The sequence below is a fragment of the Panthera pardus genome, unplaced genomic scaffold (genome assembly GCF_024362965.1).
Source record: "Panthera pardus isolate Hobbes unplaced genomic scaffold, ASM2436296v1 HiC_scaffold_3, whole genome shotgun sequence".
NCBI lineage: Eukaryota > Metazoa > Chordata > Mammalia > Carnivora > Felidae > Panthera > Panthera pardus.
The window spans coordinates 28058426-28078680 of record NW_026526876.1 but is presented as its reverse complement, the minus strand read 5'-3'; the positions used below and the strand labels follow the sequence as shown (position 1 = coordinate 28078680).

Genomic DNA, 20255 nt, shown 5'->3' with positions numbered 1-20255 from the left:
TAATCCAAAGCACTCATATATCAAAGTGAAGTTCAAGAACCATTGGCTCTGTTGTGATTGTGTGACATTCAGCATCATGTACTACTCGTATTGCAAGACATCTCTCATTTATCAAGTTAAAATTTATTACAAATGTTTGCTTGTCTTGCAGAACACTCGCAGAACGAGTGACCTACCATCCCAGGTTTTACTGTATATCTTTCCACTTTTTTTTCTCAGTACATATTTTATTTTTAATTTTAAAATTTTTTAATGTTAATTTTTGAGAGAGAGAGAGAGAGAGAACGAGTGGGGGAGGGGCAGAGAGAAAGGGAGACAGAGGATCTGAAGCAGGCTCTGTGCTGACAGAAGAGAGCCCGATGTGGAGCTCGAACTCACGAACTGTGAGATCATGACCTGAGACACTTAACTGACCGAGCCAATCAGGCGCCCCTTCGGTACATATTTTAAATGAGATCACAGTGTATCTATGCTTGTGTATCCTTTTTCCAATTAACACAACAATCGATTTTTCAGATAGTCAAATGCCAAATCTAGAACCTGGCGAAATGGAAGTTGATCAGTTGCCCAAGGCCAGAGGCTTCCACTGCCAGCCTGGCCCCTCTGTGAGGACCCCTCATCAGAGCCTATTCCCGGCTTTGCTGATGCCTTGACTTCAGCCAGGCCAAGCCCCCAACATCTGTCTCCAATATCCATTGGTCCAGCTTTTTTGCCTTCCCAATCTCCAGCTGCCATGTGTGTCTGTGTCTGGGTGTGTATCTGTGTGTGCATGTGTCAGTGTGCATGTTGCACATAGACTAGGTTGTACAGGCCTGTTCCATGGAGCAGGATGTGGGGTTGAAGTATTTTGGATATGCAAGAGGGTAGGAGTTTATGATTAGTTAGGACAATGGAATTTATAAACATATCCTCTAAATAGTTCTAAGATTCTACCACCAAAGACTTTTTAATTACTCCCCCCCCCATCCCCAGCCTGACGTTTCAAAAGCTCTTTGTCTGCCAGACAAAGGTCATTGTCAGAATGCCGTTTCCTATCTTTGTGAACACAGGGGTTCATGCTGCCTGTCACAGCTTATGGAAGAGCATGAGGGCACCAAGCAGTCAACATCCAAAGGTCTGACCGAGGGCAACGAGACTTAACATGGGGGTCAGCCTAACCAGCCTTATCCCCTAGGCTTTTTGAAATATTAAAATTGTTTGGACTCCTGTTACTGTCTCCTAGGGTGAGGGGGGTACAGCTAGGTCTAACTAGAAGAAGGCAGAGGAAGAGGAGGGGTGACAGCAGAAAGAGAGGCCATTCTGTCATTTTCTACCAGTGACCCTGAAGTCTGAGCCCTTCCCTGTGCTGCACCTGCTGATGTCTGACGGCTGATCACTCCTCAGCAGCTCTTAACTATGAGGGCCCAAGGTAGGCATGGTTGCTGGACAGTTTCTCTGATATCTCAAACACCCTCTTCTTCCAATTGCCCACCCCCATTCCAGCCTACCCTGGCTCTAACATGAGTGAATCCAGTGGCTTTGGACTAGGCCTGAGTCAAATCCTGCCTCTGCACATAGTACCTTAGTGGCCTGGAGAATTCAATTTTCTGAGCCTCCATTTTGACACCTACGAAAGGGTTCTTACAAACCGTCTTAAATTTCTGCAAAGATTAAGTGAGATAATATAGAACTTATAGTATATAGTTTCCTCTCTTTATAAAAAAATGCATCACCTCCCCAAGTCACAGACCGTGACAACAGGAAAGCCAAGCAGAGATCAGCCCCTCACTAGACAGATAGAGGAAAAGGTCCAGAGCAGCTCACTGGTGACAGTTGAACACTCACATCTCCCGTGTCTTCCGGGAACTTTCTCATGGTTTCTGCACCATCGACTTCCCTGGAGCGCAATGAGTTTGCTCACCTGAGGGACTCAGCTTTCCTCAGTTCTGAAAACACAGGCATCATCTCTTTGAACATCACCCTCCTCCTTTCCAGTCATCTCTTTGGGGACTCTTCCCCGATGCTGCCTGGGGCCATTTTGTCCTCTGTCTCCTAATCCTTGCTCATATTTCTCATCTCTCCCTCTGTCCTGTGTTCCAGGAGATTCCCCAGTTCTGCATCCCAGCCTGCTGCTTAACCTGGCCAGAGCGATTTTCATTGTTCCAACTTAATAACTGTTTTTCATTTTCACATCTCTCTCTCAAATCCCCTGTGTTTTCACAAAAGCCTATTCTTCATGGATTCTATTTTTTCTCTTTTTTACCACTCTAAGATCAGTATTTTTTTAAGTTTTGGCATAATGTACCTCCCATACAATGTGCCATTTTAACCATTTTTAAGCATGCAGCCCAGTGGCATTGAGTGCATTCATATTGTCCTGGCAACCAGCACCACTGTATCTCTCCAAGTCCCTACTTTCAATTCTTTTGAATATGTACCCTAAATTGGAATTGCTGGATTATATGGGAATCCTTTGATTTTTTTGAGGAACCATCATACTCTTTTTCACAGTGGCTGCACCATTTTATATTCCCAGTAGCACTCTACACAGGTCCAGTTTCTCCATGTCTTGGCCAACGGTTGATGTTTGGTAATAGCCATTCTAGCGGTATCTCATGGTTTTGATTTGCATTTCCCTAATAATTAATGATATGGAGCATCTTTTCAAGTGCTTATTACCCATTTGTATATAATCTTTTGAGAGATATCTACTCAGATCCTTTGCCTATCACTGATTTGGGTTGTTTTCTCATTGTTGAGTTTGAGAGTTTTCATGTATTCTAAATATTAACCCTTACCAGATATATAATTTACAAATCTTTTCTCCCATTCTGTGGGTTGCCTTTTTACTCTGTTTCTCGTGTTCTTTGATGCACAAAAGTTTTTAACTTTGATGAAATCCAATTTGTCTGGGGTTTTTGTTATTGCCTGTGCTTTTGGTGTCATATCCAAAATATCATTGTCAAATCTAATGTTGTGAAGCTTTTCCCATATGATTTCTTCAAAGAGTTTTCTGATCTTAGCTCTTATATTTAGGTCTTTAATCTGGTTTGATTTAATCTTTCCATATGGTGTAAAGATCTATATTTTAAGTCCCTTTCAGACTGCAGTTAGACCTGTCCTTCCTCAGGTGTGTCTGTCATTTAGCACAGGCTCTGGAGCCAGAGCATGGGGATGTGAGTCCCACCTCCACTATTTGCTAGCTATGTGACTGTAAGTTCCTCAACCTCTCTGTGCCTCTGTTTCCTAATCTATAAAGTGGGTGTATTGATCACAGTACTTACCTCATGCGTTTTTTGGTGAGGATTCATATACTAAAAGCTCTCAGTGGGTCCCTCGCACCTGGAAAGTGCTCAGAGGGGACTGGTGATCATTATTGATCTTCATGGCACTGCACTCTCTTTGGCACTTGGTAATCCTGACCTATGAGCCATTTTCAGTGGGAACATTCTTCTGCAGGGTCCAATGCACACACCATGTGCATGTGTTCTGAAGATGTCCCTAAAGTCAGTTTCATGGATGCTTCTTGCAGAGCCCCCTTAAAAAGGAAGCCATCTGCTAGCTCCCATCTTGATGGAGGCACAACTTCCACTGTGATCAGCTATGTCCATGCAGACAGCAATGCTGCAGCCCTCTGGGCATGGGTGCCCTCTGATTTCCCACCCGGGCCCCCACTCACTGCTGCATGAGCCCTCTTTGTCTCCTCAGCATCTGAAGAGTTCCATTTCTTGCACTCCATCTCAGCTCTGTATTTTACATTTTAAAAAGCATGATTTTTTTAACCCCAAATAGCCAAAGCAATTTTGAGAAAGAAAAATAAAGCTGGAAGCATCACACTTCCTGTTTTGAAACTATCTTACAAAGCCATAGCAATCAAAACAGAATGGTATCAGCATAAAAATGGACACACAGATCAATGGAACAGTATAGAGAGTACAGAAATAAGCCTGCCCATATATGGTCAGTATATTTAAGACAAACCAAGAATATAAGATGGGAAAAGGATAGTTTTCTTCAATAAATAGTGTTGGGGAAGCTGGGCAGGTGCATGCAAAAGAATGAAACTGGACCCCTACCTTACACCATACAAAAAATTAACTGAAAATGGATTAAAGACTTAAACATAAGGCCAGAAAGCATAGAACTCCTAGAAGATAACTTAGATAGTGAGCTCCTAGACATTGGTGTTGGCAATGATATTTTGGATTTGACACCAAAAACAAAGGCAACAAAAGTAAAAATCAACAGGTGGCAACTACATCAAACTAAAAAGCCCTTACACAGCAAAGGCAATCATCAACAAAATGAAAAGGCAACCTAAAGAATGGGAGAAAATATTTGTAAATTACATATTTGATAAGAAATTAATATACAAAATATATAAAGAGCTCATACAACTCCAAACAAACCAACTAAAAAATGAGCAGAGGAACTGGATAGACATTTTTCCAAAGAAGACATACAGATGGCCAGCAGTCACATGAAATGATTCTCAACATCTCTAATCATCAGGGAAATGCAAATAAAAACCACAATTAGATATCACCTCATGCCTAGTAGAATGGCCATTATCAACAAGATAAGAAATATCAAGTGTTGGCAAGGATATGGAGAAAGAGAACCCTCGTGCACTGTTGGTGGGAATGTAAATTGTCAGCCGCTACAGAAAACAGTATGGAGGTTCCTCAAAAGGTTAAAAATAGGGGCACCTGGGTGGCTCAGTCGGTTGGGCATCTGACTTCACTCAGGTTGTGATCTCACAGATCGTGAGTTCAAGCCCCACATCAGGCTCTGTGCTGACAGCTCAGAACCTGGAGCCTGCTTTAGATTCTGTGTCTCTCTCTCTACCCCTCCCCTGCTCGTGCTCTGTCTCTCTCTCAAAAGTAAATAAACACTAAAAAAAATCTTAAGTTAAAAGTAGAACTACCATATGATCCAGCAATTTCACTCCTGGGTATTTACAAAGAAAATGAAATCAGTCTTGAAAAGCTATCTGCACCTTCGTGTCCATTGCAACGTGATTTACACTAGCCAAGACATGGAAACAATCTATGTGTCCAATGACAGGTGAATGGATAATGAAAAGGTGGTATACATATACACACCAAAAAACTGAGCTTATAGATACAGGGAACAGATTGGTGGTTGCCAGAAGCAGGAGGTGGGATGGTGGGCAAAAAGATGAAGGTGGGAAAAGGCATAAACTTCTGGTTTATGCCTGGGTGGCTCAGTCGTTTAAGCGTTCGACTCTTGATTTCAGCTCAGGTCACGATCTCACGGTCCATTGGTCAGTCATGAGATCAAGCTCAGAGTTGGTTCCACCCTGGTCATGGGAGCTGCTTAAGATTCCCTCTGTCCCTCTCCCTCTACCCTTTTCCCACTTGCACACATGTGCTTGCTCTCTCTCTCTCTCTCTCAGAAAAAAAGTCCTAGTCTGCCCTTCCCTGATTGTGTATACTGTCTCTCTCTCTCTTTCTCTCTCTCTAAAAAAAAAAAAAAGTAAGTCCTGGGGATGTGATGTACAGCATGATCACTGTAGTTAACGACAAAATACTATATTTTATCAAGTATGTCCATATGCTTGAAGCAGGAGAACTCACTTGGCCAGCTTAACCAGAAGTGTCATTGATCTTTTTCTTTCTTTGTGTTTTAAATAATTTTGATCATAACATAATCTTTGGAGGGTTATTTGGCCAGTGTCTCTGGTAATGGTGTCAGCTCCTGTGAAGGGGTGAAGCGTCAGTGAGGCTTTGGGTGCACCTGGGCTGAGCAGAGTAAGTGAAAGGAACATAGGGTGGAGGCAGTGTGAATGTGGACGGAAGTGAGTCTGAGGAAGAAGTCCCAAAGTGAGGCAAGTGGTCTGGTTTCCCCCAGACTAAATGTGTCAGGTTACTGGGGAGTCATCAAAAGCTAGCAGAGAGCTGGAGTCCTGGTAGCTGGTACTCTAACCAGGCTCAGGTACTCAGGGACATGAACCCTGAGTGGAAGGTACCAGCCACACATTCCCACAGCCCTCACAGCCCTCTACCTTCCATGCTTCCTCCTGATTACAAACTCATAGCATCAGGCTATCCCTGGAAAAACAGATATAAGGACAAGGGGAATGGAGGAAGGGTCCTACATACCCCTAGGTATGATTACACATCCTATAAGAGAGAAAAAGGCTAGGGGGGCCTGGGTGGCTCAGTCAGTTAAGCATCCGACTCTTGGTTTCGGCTCAGGTCATGATCTCACAGTTCGTGAGTTTGAGCCCCACATCAGGCTCTGCAATGACAGTGCAGAGCCTCCTTGGGATTCTCTCTCTCCCTCTCTCTACCCCTCCCCTGCTCATTCTGTCTCTGTCTCTCTCAAACTATATAAAATAAAATAAAATAAAATAAAATAAAATAAAATAAAATAAAATAAAACTTAAAAAGAGAGAGAGAGAGAGAAAGGCCCAAAATGAGAACATAGGAAGTCAAGTCAGAAGAACAGGGAGAGACAACTGTGCTTCCAGAGTCCAGAGGCCCAGAGATGTCACTTTCATACATCGGTCCATCCACCATCCCTCCCACCTTCTCAGAAGTGATGCCAGTCTTTGGAGGGAAAGGGTCTCATCAATCCCTGGCCAAAGTTGGAAGGTTTTTCTAATGCCAAGGAAAAGTTACCAACTAGACTAGAACAGCTCTAGCCCTGCTCTCTTCTTGACTTGACCTCAGTCTCCTCACCTGTAAAACGGGAACAGTTGGATCAGAAGGTGGGTGGGGGCTTTCCAGTTCTAATATTCCATGGCTGACCCTTCAGCCCCTGATGTCACAATATGGAGCTGGACCATGATTGGCCCATAGTCTCAACCAGCTCTGCTGTTCTCTTGGTCATGGGCACAAGATGGACTTGTCATGGACCTTCCCTATTTGTGCTCTTCTGTTATGGGCAGCTCTTGCCATGGCTCAGGACCGAGGGTGATCAGAACTTAGGTGGGGCTGGGACCTGAAGGAGCATGGGAGCAGACAAGGGGACCAGTCGGGGCAGACCCCTCCTAGGACAGCATGATGCCCACCTCCTTCTCCACAGACAAGTTCTGCAATGAGACCGTGGCAAAGATATTCCTGCAGTTTTATGAGCATACCGCCCAGGTTGTATGGAACCAGTTCATGGAGGCCACCTGGAACTATGTCACCAACATCACCAAGAAAAACCGGGAGGAGATGGTGTGGTACCACCTCAACTGCAGCCCCTCCTTCCCTTGCTCTTCTCAGGGATCTCGGGGGGATGGGAAAACCACACCTTCTGCCCCCTGTCCAGAGCTAGAGAAAAGAGGGAATCCTTAAAGTACACATCAAAGCAGGCTGCAAGCTCTGGGCCTCTTGGTAGCCCCAAAAAGCTCTCTGGGCAAGAATCTCTTGTTTCTTTCCCCTTGTACATATCACCTCCTTGCTTTTAGGGACTCAGGCTCCTTCCTTTCTCCCTTTTTAGCAACTCTTTAGTGATTCTGAACCGTTAAAGTGGGTTTCGGGAGGAGGTTGGGGGGCTGGGGTCCTTGCTCTCTCCAACTTTCCCAAGACAAATATGGTGACCCTCATTCCAGCTGCACAAAGACTCAGAGAGGTCCCAGAACATGCCGTACTTTGGCACTTGGGCCCGCCTGTTTAAGATCTCCAGGTTCCAGGACCCGGCCATGAAGCGCATGCTGAGTAAGCTGCAGAACATAGACAAGGCGGCCCTGCCCCAGGACGAGCTCCGGGAGGTGATGGATGGAGCCCCCATGTCTCCAGGCATATGCTCCCCACCCCAGGGGTGGGTGGGCTGGCCAGGTGGGAAGCCAGAGAGTCTGGGCAGGGGGGAGGTTGTCAGGAAGGACCATGAGCTTCCTCTGGGGGAGGAAAGCAGAGGCTGAAGGGAAGATGCCTCAGATAGGCCTGCCCCTCCCAGCTGGAGGGGTTAGCACTGGGGGTGGGCCCAGGGGCACAGGCCTGCCCTAGGTGACACCTGCCCCCCCAGTACAACATGCTTCTGGCCTACATGGAGACGACACACAGCATGGCCCAGGTGTGCCTGAATGAGGGACCCTGCCTACCCCTGGAGCCTGGTGAGCACCCAAACACTGCCCTGTCCATCCCCAGAGTCTCTAGTATCAGCCCCTTCCACAAGCCTACCCTGACCCCCCGTTGTCTTCCATGCCCCAGGTGTACTCACTTTTGAGGAGTGGAGGGTCTGCCTAAGGCAGGTAAGGGCAGAGGGCAGGCAGGAGTTGGGGGGGGGGGGGGCTGTCCCACCTTGGCTCCTTTTCTGGGTATAGACCTTGAAGAAGTCATGGCCACCTCCCGGGACGAGAAGGAGCTGCTGTGGGCCTGGCAGGGCTGGCGGGATGCTGTGGGTCATCAGCTCTGCCTCACCTTCGAGCGCTATGTGCAGCTCAGCAACAGGACTGCAAAGCTCAACGGTGAGGCCCCCAGCCCCCCACCTGGCCAGCCCAGCCCATGCAGATGGCACACTGCACAGGTCCCAGGGCAGTTCCTGGGAAGGGCGAAGCAGAGTCTGCTGGGGGTAAAGGCAGTAGTAGGACCTTGAGATGGGGAACCTGAACCCCGCCCCACAGCTGGGGGAAGCAAAGGTGGTTCATTCACCATTGGTCCACAAACATCACTTGAGCACCTACTGTGTGCCAGGTCCTGGAGAGGTTCTAAGGATGCATAGGTGAAAAGACAGAAAGGAGCTTGCCCTCCTAGGTAGGGCTTACAGTCTGAGAGACAGACAAGATTTGTGTAAACGCACATCTCAGGACGAGTGCTAAGAGAGAGAAGAGAAGGCCTGGAGACACTTCCCCACAATGGGACAAACCAGTGTTTGGGAGGATCCGGAAGGAGGCAGGGTGGCCTGAGGGCTTGGACATGTGGGGCTCAAGATGGGTGCCAAGACCAGGGCCTTATCCAGGTCCTCTCCAACCAGGCATGGTGAGAAGCATGGAGTGTGTATTTTGTTAAATGTTTTTCCACCCCTGATCTTATCCAATCAGAACAGTGACCTTGGGGGGCACATTCCCCATTTGGCAGATGAAGACCCTGAGGACCAGGGAGGCCAAGTGGCTTCCCCAGAAAGTTCCTGGGTCTCCTGCCTGCCAGGCCAGGGCTGAAGGAAGGGTGGGCAGTGAGTGCTTCTGAGCCCCCTCTCCTGTCCTAGGTTACAAAGACATGGGGGCCTTGTGGCGGTCCAAGAGTCTGACACCCTGGAACACGACCTGGAGCAGCTTTACCGGGAGCTGCAGCCACTCTACCTAAACCTGCACACATACATGTGCCGGGCCCTGCACCGCCACTACGGGTCAGAGCTTATCAACCCGAGGGGACCCATCCCTGCCCACCTCCTGAGTAACGCCCTAGCTGGTAGCAGAGTGGGGTGGGCAGAGTAGGCCTCCAAGCTGGCACTCAGTAAAGGGAGAGACAGTGTCCTGCCTCCTCTGAGCCCCTCCTCTCCTTCCAGGGAACATGTGGGCTCAGTTCTGGGTCAACATCTTAGACCTGGTCCTGCCCTTCCCAAAGAAGCCTCTTGAGGACATCACAAAAATCATGAAAAGCCAGGTCAGTGCTCAGTGTCCATCTGACCCTGCCAGCTCCACACCCTCAGGCTGGGCCCTATGTATCCCCTCTTCCACACAGCACTGGAAGCCCTCAAAAATGTTCGAAGGGGCTGAAAAATTCTTCACCTCCCTGGGGCTGCTTTCCACCCCTCCCAACTTCTGGAAAACTTCAATGATGGAAAGGCCAACTGATGGGCGAGAGGTGGAGTGCCACGCCTCTGCCTGGGACTTCTACAACGGCAAGGACGTCAGGTCTCACGGGGCACCAGCACTGCCCTCCTGTCCCTCCCTCACTCTTCCTCCACTGGTTCCACTCTCCACCTACCCGCCTGTCTTAGGAGGCGGGCAAGGGTGGGCAGGGCCGGAGCCAGGCAGCAGAGGGGGATGTGAGCTGGCAACATGAGCGAGGGGGACCTGGAGTGAGAAAGGACAGTACCCAAGACCCTGCTGGTCTCTAGCCCATCTGCCCCAGTCCCTTAAGGGAGTCTGAATGGAGAAATCTCCCCTTCTCCCAGGGCCTCCCTATGCTCCTTGACCCCTGCCCTTTAACCCTAGGGTAAAGAAGTGCACCGAGGTGACCATAGAAGACCTGCTCTCCATCTTCCACCAGATGGGCCATATCCAGTACTTCTTGCAGTACAAGAACCTCTCTGTGATGTTCTGTGCAGGAGCCAACCCAGCCTTTGAAGAGGCCTTGGGGTCGATGGTCACCCTCTCGGCCTCCTCCCACAAATACCTGCTCAACAGAGGCCTGCTCAGCCACCAGCACCAGGACTCAGGTGATGGGGGCCAAGAGGACCATAGCAGGGCATCTGAGCCTGAGGCTGCAGCCAAGGCTCTCTGGGCAAGGCTGAAGGGAGGGAGAACCAGGAGCCACCAGCTGACTGCCTCACCTTCCCCAGAGGAGGAGGTCAATTTCCTGATGGGCATCGCCCTGGAGAAGATCGCCTTTATCCCCTTCGCCTACCTGATGGACCTGTTTCGCTGGAAGGTCTTTTATGGCACCATCCGGAAGGACGTCTACAACCAGGAGTGGTGGAACTTGAGGTGGGGAGGACAGCTGCCCTGGGCTCTCTGCCCCCTCCCACCCCTGCTGCGGGCGGGGCTTTCCAGTCAGCCTTAAGGGCACTGCCCATTGCCAGAGGATGCTGCTGCCTCTCTTCAGAGGGCAGAGCTAGGGTGTGCCACGCTGGTGACCGGGGGGCCCCTGGGGAGGCCCTGGGGTGGTATTGGCTGTTTGCTATCACCTGATAAAAATACCCCTACTGAAGTGGATAGGGCCAGCACCTGCAATTATGGGACCTCACACTGAATCTGGCACTGGCACTGAGCACACCTCTTAACCTCTCTAGGGACCCCGGCAGTGGCCCTGCCTGCTCCTGGGTAGCTGGGAAGCTCACACAGGGGTGCGCCCGGGCTCCTCCAAGAACAAAACATTGACCACCAGGCAGACCCACCTGCTTCTCCTCTCCCTTCCTATTCTCACCAGTAGCACTGGCAGAAGAGTGTTTGGTGACCTGAGCTCTTTCTCCCCCATGGAAAAAGTCCCCATGGGAGAGAGGCAAGCCCACTGCCCCCTTTCCTGCTGCTCTAACACACTCTCACAACTACCTCTGGTTTAGCATCCTCAGACATGTCCAAGGTCAGAACTGGCTACCAAAAGAGCTCACCAGCAGTCAGGCAGCACCACTCTTGAGGGAGGGGCACCCATGTCACATCCTATCACCAACCACTGGCTGACTGGATAATGAATGCCCATGGCCCAGCTTCTCCATATCCACCAGGCCTCAGATTGACCTGCTTGAGTCTGCTGGCCACAGCATGGTTTGGGGCTACCAGGAAGCAGCTGCCAGCTCTGAACCAGGCCCCTTATGTTTCTTTGAACTTGTACAGCATCCCATGATCCTTCACTGGAGAAGAATCTGTGACCAGCCCGTGGTCACAGCAACTCAGGGGTGGAAAAGTTGGGTGCTCCTCTCTTTGTCCACTCACCCTCCCACTGCCATCCCAAATTCAGGCCCAGGTCTCACTGGTGGGTTTGACAGAGTCTTGACCTTGTACTTCTCCAAGGGCAACCCCCACAAGCCATCTGAGGTGCCTGCAGGCGTCCTTTTCCTCTCTTGGCCAACTATAACCACCACCACCTATGATGGAAACCAAGGGTAAAGGGAGAGAGGTGACAACTTCCTGGCCCTGAATAAGGAAGCCTCTGTCAACTGGGAGGGGAGCCTCCTGGCTCTATGTTGGCCCCAGAGGATGGCTCAGGGCAACCAGTGAGCCAACAATGAAACAACCAGAACTTTTCATAGGCTTTGTCTCATCCCACAGATGGATCATTTTATCCCCATCTTACAGACAACAAGACTCAGTGACAATCACAGTTGCACAGCTCAGAGGGGCAAGGTCAGATCTGAATTTGAAAGTTAATGGGATCTGCCAGGGACTAGTTCTGTGATCTCCCACCAGTTCCCTGACCTCTAAACTTTGGTCTTCTCATCTGTAAAATGGGAATAACAGCAGCACCACATTGCAGAGATGCTATTCTGTTTTCTTCTTGGCACTTCTTACCAGATGAAGTGACCTTGTTGGTCTATAACTATCCCCATCATTAGGATGCAAGAAAGACCTTGAGTAGCCCATTCCCTCCCATGTCCCTAGAATTGGGACAATGTTGAGTGAATCTGTGTGAAGAGCTTAGCATGGTTCCTAGCACAGAGGAAGTCAATGTTAACTACTGTTATTACTTTATTCTGATTCCCAATTCCCAATCCCATGTGTTTTCAACTCATTTATTTAATCTATAAAGATGCAGTAAGTGTCCTGTGCCCACCAGTTTTGATAGAGGTGCACGTGCTTCCAAAGGAAAAGTCTCTGAGAACCCAACTGCGTGGTACCAGCCCCCTGTCCTCCCCAACAGGTTGAAGTACCAGGGCCTGTGCCCCCCCATTCCTCAGACAGAGGATTACTTTGATCCTGGTGCCAAGTTCCACATTTCTGCCAGCATGCCCTATATACGATAACAGTCTGGGCCCTGCCAGCAGAACCAGCTCTAGGACTTGGGGACTGGGGGCATGGGAACTAGGTTGAGGATTTCCAGGAAGGCCCTAGATCCAAATGTTCCCCTGTTCCCCTGCCCACCTCTTCCAATGAGTTGTGCAGCGTCTTGGGGGCCACACCCTGGACTCTTGGGCTTTCAGAGCAGATCCCGTGTGGAGGCAGCGCTGATGGGAATATTCTAAAGCATCTCTACTGTCCCCAAGAGGAGGGCAGGAAAGAAGGAGGTAAGGGTTTGTTCAGGAGGCTAAGAAGGGTATATTCCAAGGCCAATCTGAGGTGGGACCTTGGCAAAGGAGCCTCCACCCAGCAAGGTTGGGCGCTGGCCGAGCCCTCAGACCACTGCACGTCAGAGCTGCTAGGCTCCAAATGGCTCTGGGCTTCCCATCCCTGACACCAGCTCCCAAGCCTGCCCTTTTGTCCCTCTCCCCAGGTACTTCATCAGCCTAGTACTCCAGTTCCAGTTCCACGACACTCTGGCCTCAGGCCATGTGGGCCCATTGCACCGATGTGACAGCTATAACTCCAAGATAGCTGAGAAGCTCCTGGAGTGAGTGCTCTCCTCCCTCACAAAGCTCCCTGATTTGTTCTCAGCTGACTGCCCCTTGCTGGAATCCTGCCCATGGCTCCCTCTCCTCAATAGACCACTGTGGGCACCCTGAGCAGAGCCTCATTGATCTTTTAGTTTAGTGGAAGTTCTTCCTCGTGTCATACTCCAGTCTCTCCTCTAGAAATCGAAGCCCATTTCCTTGTGTGTAGCCTCTCCTGGTCAGAGAGACTATTTGTCCCCTCCTTCTCTCTCTCTCTCTCTTTCTCTCTCTCTCACACACACACACACACACTTACACACACTCACTACCATACATTCCTTCACCCATGTGTGCATCTGTGCATGCACGCACACATGCACACACTCACATATGCCAATAAATCAAACTGTCTCAGATGGGAAGCCAGTACTGGAGTCCTGCCTCAATCTTCAGTCCTCCATCCAAATGTGCTTATCTTTTCTGCACAAGGTGCTCACCGATCTTCAGCAGCATTTGATGCACTCTTGGGTGTACTCTGCTTTTCCCATCTCTTCTTGGAGGTGCTTGGATCTGGCTCGCAGGATGATCCAGGTTGCTTTCACGCCAACCTTTGTGATGCTCTGGTCAGCTTGTGGTCCATTTTGACTCCCTAGCCCCAATCTTTTTTTCTGCACTTAGTATCGAGCCCATGGTTTCCATTCCTGCCTCTGTGGAGTTGGTTTTGGTCCTGAAACAAACCTGGAAGAATGGGACGCTGACCTGATGGTGGGAAGCCTTGACTAGTACCAGCTGGGCTCTCTGAGGAGTGCTCTTACAAGGTTTCACGTTAGCAGTTCATAACTTGCGAAGTGGGCATGATTAGCCACATTTCACAAATAATGAAACTCAAACTAAGAGAGATATTGTGATTGCACATCATTCATCTAGCAAGTGGCAAAATCCTGCTTTGAGTGCTGAACTGATTCTAGAACACGTCATCATTCACACTGTTGCCTCTAAGAATCAAGGGATACAGGTCTGGTGAGGTTAGACCTAGGTCTGCTGGTTCCACAATCAGGGCTTCAACCACTTAGATGCAGAGCCCACCCACTGATATGGTCTTTTCCCCACCAATTTTTCTACCCAGTTTAGCGGGTCCATTTCCCCGATTGGTCAAGGTCACCTTGAATTTTATTCCTGTCTCCCAGAGGATTAACATAGCCACATAATTTAGTCTCCTTTGCAAATTTAATGAGCATATTTGTGATCCCACTGTGCAGTTTGTCAGTAACCACTAGGCCAGATGGAGTTGCAGGACTGATCTCCTGGCTTGGCTCCCAGGGAGTGCTGCACCTTCCATGCCGATTATCAACCTAGTCTGTTTGCTTTTCTATCTTTTCACACTACAGGGGTTTATGGTAGCCAACTGCCCATGTTTGAGCTTTTCTGAATGTGTGGAACATAAGGGCCCTCTCTGCTCTCTGCATTCATGTCTCTGGTTGCCCAACACTTATTCACTCAGCAAGTATTTACTTGTGCACATGCCAACCAGCTTGGGCAATGGGCCACAGGATAAACCAATAACAATAACACAAGAAAGGAGATGGTGCAGTAGGAAAGGGCTTTAGTGAATATGCAAAGAAGGTGAGGAGGTCATGCCCAGGGACCAAGGATGGATCTCTGTCCCCAAAAGCAGGAGTGCAAGAAATAACAGACATTGTTTTCTACACATCAACTCACTTTTAACTCTGAGCCTTCATTCCACTTAATTGGTGGGAAATTTGACCTCATTCTCACCACCACCTCCTCCCCACCCAGGGCACACAAAGCTCCCAGGATCTGACTTGGCACCAAAACATGTAGAGGCCCTGCCAGCCATCACTGGTCATTACTCACCCGTCCTCACACATTGCCATCCAGACCCCTCCCTGGCCAGGGAAGACCCTAAGTTCCAGGTTTAGGACTTTGAATGCTATCTTCTGGGGAGAGGGTGGAGGGGAGGACTCTGAGAAAGTGGGATGTCATGAGCTCTGGGGACTTGAGAGAGCAGCAGAGTGAATATAGGTTGTGGGGGGGGGGGTGAGTGCTTGCAGAGGAGAAGGGGGAGGGCAAGATTCTTGGCTGCTCTTTTACCTAATATATCTTAGAACTTGACTCATCTTCCTATATGTGATTGCTCTGGGTTGGATCTGCTGGGAATGGAAAGTTGAAGTGGACTTGGTCCAAGTTCCCAAAGCCCTTGCCTCATCCGGCCAACCATGATAGGCCTGACCTTGTCCAATGGACTCATTGCTGCGACCTTGGAGTTGAGCGTCAGGAAGTGCTCAGCTGCCATCTTTGCAGGTCTCATGTGCTGGCCACATTGGCCGTCAGCCGGGCTTTGGTCAAACCTCTTGCCCCACTGAGCCTGAAGGACTATTTCTAAACAGGTAGATTTTCAATGGTCCAAACTTTCTCCCCATCAGGTCCCTTCTTTTTTCCCAGGACCCAGCATCTGATATAATCTTACCTAAAGTTAGTTGTGGGATTTTGTTTTGTTTTATTTTGTTTTTCTTTTCATCTTGATGACTTTCCTCCTGCATTTCTCTAGGATCTTAACTACATTTTCCCCCACGGGTTTCTGTCAAGGATCCACTAAACTTTAGTTTCCCCTCATTCTTTCTCAGTTGTTTATTAAGTGATGTGTATAAGTCTTTGCATGCTACAAAGCCCTTTTTCACTGCCATTATGTGACTTAATCCTCACCACAGTGAAGGGTGGATATTAAAAGGGCACATTTTGCTGATGAAGAAACTGAGGCTAAGAGCAGTTGAGTCAATTACCTAAGGTCATGTGGCCCATAAGTAACACTGATGAGTCTTGAACCTGGGTCCTGTTAGTCTAGACTCCACAGTCTGACTTATGGGCTTCTAGACCCCATCTCTCTCGTGGCCAGCTGGGGACACAGGTTAAGAAGGATCAATGTATGCCTATCACTGCCTTCACAGGGGCTCTGGGGTGGAGAAGCCCAGAGCTTTGGCTTCAGCACACTCTGTACCTCCACCATGAGTGTGGGGCCAAGCCTAAGACTGGTCCCCCTGCCACCAAACACTGCATGTGCTTTGAGACACAGCTGACATTAGTGCAGCGCTTCAGGAAGGACACAGAGCACACTCCATGCTCTAGATCTCCCTAATCCTCCCAAACACTCCCTGTGAGACTAGAAAGGGTTGAAGAGCTGCCCCTCCCTACTGACACTGAGCACCTCATGGGAAACAGTGTTTCAAGACTTTATGCCTGTTTGAGTCCAGAATAATAATCACCACAGTAGTGGTAATAATAATAATAATAATCAGCTAACATGTATTGCCTGCCTACTATGCTCCCAGAATTGTGTTTATTTAATCAGCATACCAACCCTAGGAGGTACATACTGTTATTATCTCCATTTTATGAGTATGGAAACTGAGACTCAGAAAGGTTATGTTACTTGTCCAAAGTCCCACAGGATTCAAACTCAGGTTGTTCTTATTTCAGAACTTGTTATTTTATCCACTGCTCTGAGCTCTATGGGAAGAGTCTGGCTAGCAAAGCCATAAGGCCAGGGTTGGGCACACTGAGGGGTCCCAGCAGCACCAGCTGATGCCCCCACACAGCCTCACAGCTGTATCTACTCTCCCAGGGATGTCCTAAAGCTGGGCTCAAGCAAGTCCTGGCCAGAAGTCTTGCAGAAGATAACCGGGCAGGCCAAAGTGTCTGCAAAGGCCCTCATGACTTACTTCAAGCCCCTCTCGAACTGGCTGGTCACTGAGAATGTGCGGCAGGGGGAGATCCTGGGCTGGCCAGACTTCAGCTGTACCTTTGAAGGTTTGATAATCTGGCCCTGGTGCCAGCTCTGGTCCAGCCCCAAGCCCTACCCTAGCCTGCCCTGGGCCAGTCCCTACCCCAATCCAGCCTTAACCCCTAGCCTATCTATGACCTGGCTTGAACAAGCACAGCATTGTTGCTGCATGACCCTGTCTGCATCTGATGCAGCTTTGGCCAAGACCACAGCCCCATGGCCCAGCCACTGGCTCAGTTGCTTCCTTGCATACTGTTCAGCTAGACTGCCAGGTAGGCATCTGAGCACAAGGTGGACTTCTTTCCTCCCGACCCTTGCACAGAGCCATCACTGGGCACCATGGGGGCATAGCCCTATCTGTGCCCATCTCCTCCTTTCCCTTCTACTCCTCCTCACCCTCCTTCCAGGGCAATGCCTTCACCTATGGCTTGGAAGGTAGGTGCCTGAGGCTGAGGGAGGAGGCCAGTGGCAGTCAGGTGCTCTGATTTCCACAGGGCACCCCAGGGCTCCCTCCCTCATTCTACCTGCTCCGCAAGACTCCCGTGTCTTCCACAGAGAAAGACACAGACAAGGTGACATTTCTGAGTCTGGAGCTGGACGCTGACCAGGCCAAATTTGGGCAGTGGGTGCTGCTGGCCCTCAGCTTTGTCATGTTCCTGGTGGCCCTACTGCTGGCCTGCAGGCTGTACTCCCTGGAAAAAAGGTCATTGTCCCAGAACACCAAGGCACAGAACACCAGTTCACAGGACTCCAGTGCACTCAAGACACAGCCCAAGGCCTACTTCCTGAGGATAGCCATGGAGCCCTGCCTGGTTGCCAAAAGACAGTGGATCCTACTGGGCCTCTGCTTCATCCTGACGCTGTGCTCAATCAGCCTGATCATTCAAATTCTCACACAGCACAACAGGAAGCCTCTGTGGATGAGAGCTGAATGGTGGAGCTGGGACTAGACACCAGTACAACTGGTAAGGCTGGAGGGCAGGAGGAGGGTGGCCAAGGCAGAGAGCACTGGGGGGGTTAGGGAGGAGACAGCTTGCATGCATAGTGTCCAACTGCAATTGGGTGCAGCTGTGGCAGATCTGGGTACATGGAGGTTTGTAATTGTGTGTATGGAATTCATGTATGTGAAGCCATGTGTACAGGCTACTGACTCTGTGTGATTCCATGTATGTCCCGGATTCCAGACCAACTTCCTTCCCCTAGGGGCTCAGGAACCATGGTTTCAGTGAGCCCAGTGACTGTGTCCCTCCAATTCAGCCACCACCCCAATTCATGCCCCAAACTGTTCTTCGCACAGCCTTGTTTTCTTCAGGAGCCCAACTGTGGGGCTGGGCCAGGACTGCAGTGTCCAAGGAATGTCCTCTCTGGCTAGAAACAGGACACTGCTTCAGTCCCCTTATAAAATGTATTCAAGTAAAACTGGACATTCTGTACAAATCACTGGTGCCCGGTTCTTGAGCACTGTGCTCTGTATGCTATATCCAGCATATCTTTCTGCTGATCCTCTGGCCTACCCTGTGTTGGGCTGCATAATCCAGCCCCAAAAGCTGCTTGTCAGCTGCCTGAGATGCAAACTGCCCCACAGCCCTCCCTGCCCCAGTCCAGACCTTCCCAAATGGAGACAGTGGGTAGCTGGGCACCAAGCCAGGCTTGATTAATGATTGACTTCTTTAATATTTAAACAAAGCTCATCTCCAGCCACTCCGCTCCAGAGATGGCCTTGTTCAACACACACACCTGCTGCCTGGCCTGTTGCCCTGGGGACCGATCATAGGGCAAACAACACCTTTCCAGGCTCAGTGGGGGAGGGGGAAATGGGATGGAGAGGGCTGTAGGAAGACATTTGGGAAATGGGTACTCTAGGGACAAGTTTAGGACAAACTTGAGAAAAGAGAGAGAAGGCCTCTGCTCCTTCCCTTTCTAGACCTTCTTTCCATTCTGGGTCTACCCACCATGGGGATGCCACATCCAATATATGCCACATCCCATATAACACAGTCCAACTGCATTGGATGGAGGCCCCAAGGAGCTCTTGGAGTGGCTAAAAATTAGTGCCTGTCAGTCATTAGGGGAGCCTTGAGGCAGGTAGTAGCATAGCCAGTAACCAAAGAGAAGTGACACTAGTAGTTGAGGCAACTCAACTACAGTTGAGTTGGTGAGAGGGTGGCCAAAAGATGAGACTGGCTCTCTCTAGATTAAGGATCTGAGCCCCGAAGTCAAGGTTCAGGGGAAAAGAGGGGCTGGGCTGAGATCTCCATGGGCCCAATCTCTGCCCAGGTTTCAAGAAGTCTTCTTGAGTTCTGGCTGAGCCCAACAAAGTACTGCTCCAAATCCAGGCTCCATAGCACTCTTGTTTGATGCCTCTGTCACTGCTCTTACTTTGCTGTGCTATGATGTCCTTATTTGTTCCCATTATTAGCTGTTAGCACCGTAAGGGCAGGATACCCATCAGGAGTGTGCCCCTGCATAACATCTTTAGGTGGCACAGGCCATAGAACATAGAAGACTTGGAAACTGTAAGACTTGAGAAAGCTCTAAGTTTCTCCTCAGAGCTCAGCATCCTGCTCTGAGTTCATGAGAAACAGCCCCACCTTTCCTACACAGTCAGCCTGCACCCCCACACAAGGGGCAGCCAGGACAACTCTGCCCCACTAGGAGGCCACACTTGCAGCCCTCCCATTCTCCAGCCACAGTGGCCAACAAGGCCCCCATCAGGCATTGTGGCTCTGCGTGGCAAAGGCACACCCAGCCTAGGACGCCAAGCCTCTCATCTGGACTCCAGCGAAAACCTCACTGAGCCTCCTTGTCCATCCTCTCTCCCCCACCCACCATTGTAAAGTTTCTTTCACTGAAATACTTCCTTCGTGTCTCCATCAGTTAAATCTAGATGTTCAAAATGGCATCTGAGGGCATCAATTCACCTTTTGTCCAAACTTCACCCCTTCTATGCCCCAGCTCAGTCCCTTTGCACTGATTCCACCATGGGCCTTTGCCTAAGGTGTATGCCCATTTGAATGTTTGCCTTCGAAGGCCTGACTCAAAACTGGTCACTGGATACTCTGCAAAGTTCCAAGACCACTGAGATGCTCAGTGAACAGTGATCCCTTTCTCTCTCTCTCCTCTCCAAGAAACCTCTTTCAATAAACCTCACCCCATCCCCATCTGCTCTTCTAGTGTATTCATTTTCAATCAGTACTCAGACACTTTTATCAGTGGTCACTTGCTAATAGGTGGTTTTAAATCTATTCTCCTCCCAAGCAGTGCCTGTATGCTAAGAGCTCTCAGGTCCCTGAAGAAGGTACCTTATTGTATTATTATTATTATTATTTTTTTTTGT

At 49.5% G+C, this 20255-nt stretch overlaps 1 protein-coding gene across 1 annotated transcript; it reads left to right on the top strand.

The window, feature by feature from the left end:
* The first annotated feature begins 6813 nt into the window (after positions 1 to 6813).
* LOC109277113 (angiotensin-converting enzyme-like protein Ace3) lies at positions 6814 to 19782 on the top strand. The gene is given in 16 exon segments (XM_053892914.1): positions 6814 to 6935; positions 7033 to 7169; positions 7547 to 7705; positions 7960 to 8047; positions 8258 to 8401; positions 9139 to 9168; positions 9171 to 9326; positions 9439 to 9536; positions 9615 to 9787; positions 10091 to 10314; positions 10438 to 10582; positions 12453 to 12557; positions 13023 to 13139; positions 16760 to 16944; positions 17474 to 17883; positions 18216 to 19782. Coding segments are annotated over 15 exon segments (2256 nt in total). The 5' UTR covers positions 6814 to 6835; the 3' UTR covers positions 17869 to 17883; positions 18216 to 19782.
* Positions 19783 to 20255: the final 473 nt, after the last annotated feature.